The sequence below is a fragment of the Eimeria tenella genome, genomic scaffold (genome assembly GCF_000499545.2).
Source record: "Eimeria tenella Houghton genomic scaffold, Eth_scaff3136, whole genome shotgun sequence".
NCBI lineage: Eukaryota > Apicomplexa > Conoidasida > Eucoccidiorida > Eimeriidae > Eimeria > Eimeria tenella.
Genome location: NW_013542999.1, coordinates 1256 through 2019, shown reverse-complemented (window position 1 = coordinate 2019; position 764 = coordinate 1256). Strand labels below are relative to the sequence as shown.

The window sequence follows — 764 nt, the reverse complement described above, 5'->3', positions numbered from 1 at the left end:
GCACCACCACCAGCAGCAAGACAAGTCAAGCCGAGACAAGGTGCAAAAGGGGAAAGGGAGATGAAGGACACAAATGGACATAAATGGGGACAAAAGGATATTAGAAAGTAAAAAGAAATAAAAGAAATAACAAGAAATAAAGGAAAACAAAAAGAAATAAGGAGAAATAAGAAGAAATAAAAAGCAGCAAGGAAAGGCGGGTTTTAAAAGACTGGCTCAGGGCGAGGCCGCGGCTGGAAGAATAAATGAATTATTAAATAAGAATAATAATTAAAATAAATCAATTGAGAGAAAAGAATCAAAAAAGAAGAATTAAAACAAAATGAAAGAAAAAGAAAGGAAAAAAGAGATTCAGAAAATCCCAAAAACCCCACAAAGGCAAAAACAGAAGTGCAGCGCAGCGCTGAGGTGTACGTACACCCCAATTTGGGGTGTACGTAAACCCTGATTTGAGGTGTACGTACACCCCAATTTGTGGCTCACGTTGGCCCAGTCGGTATTTGAAAGGCCCCGGTCTAGAGGAACATCTCTGGGAACAATTTCGTTGCTTCCTGCTGCTGCTGCTGCTGCTGCTGCTGCTGCTTTGACGCCTTCAGTGCAGCAGTGCAGGTTTTCGTCCTGCTGCGGGCCTTCTGCTGCAGCAGCAGCAGCTGCTGCTTTTGCTGCTGGCGCTGCTTGCTGCACCATCATATCCCACGTGCCATCTCCCCTGTTTGTAATAGTCGTCAATTTAGGGTTTAGTTTGGGGGGCCCCCCCTTGCCAG

At 44.8% G+C, this 764-nt stretch overlaps 1 protein-coding gene across 1 annotated transcript; it reads right to left on the bottom strand.

Moving 5' to 3' along the window:
* Positions 1–483: 483 nt before the first annotated feature.
* Positions 484–687, bottom strand: ETH_00040940 (uncharacterized protein; the record flags this gene model as incomplete). The annotated part of the gene is made up of 1 exon (XM_013376103.1): positions 484–687. A coding segment is annotated over one exon (204 nt), but the record flags the coding sequence as incomplete, so codon positions are not given.
* Positions 688–764: the final 77 nt, after the last annotated feature.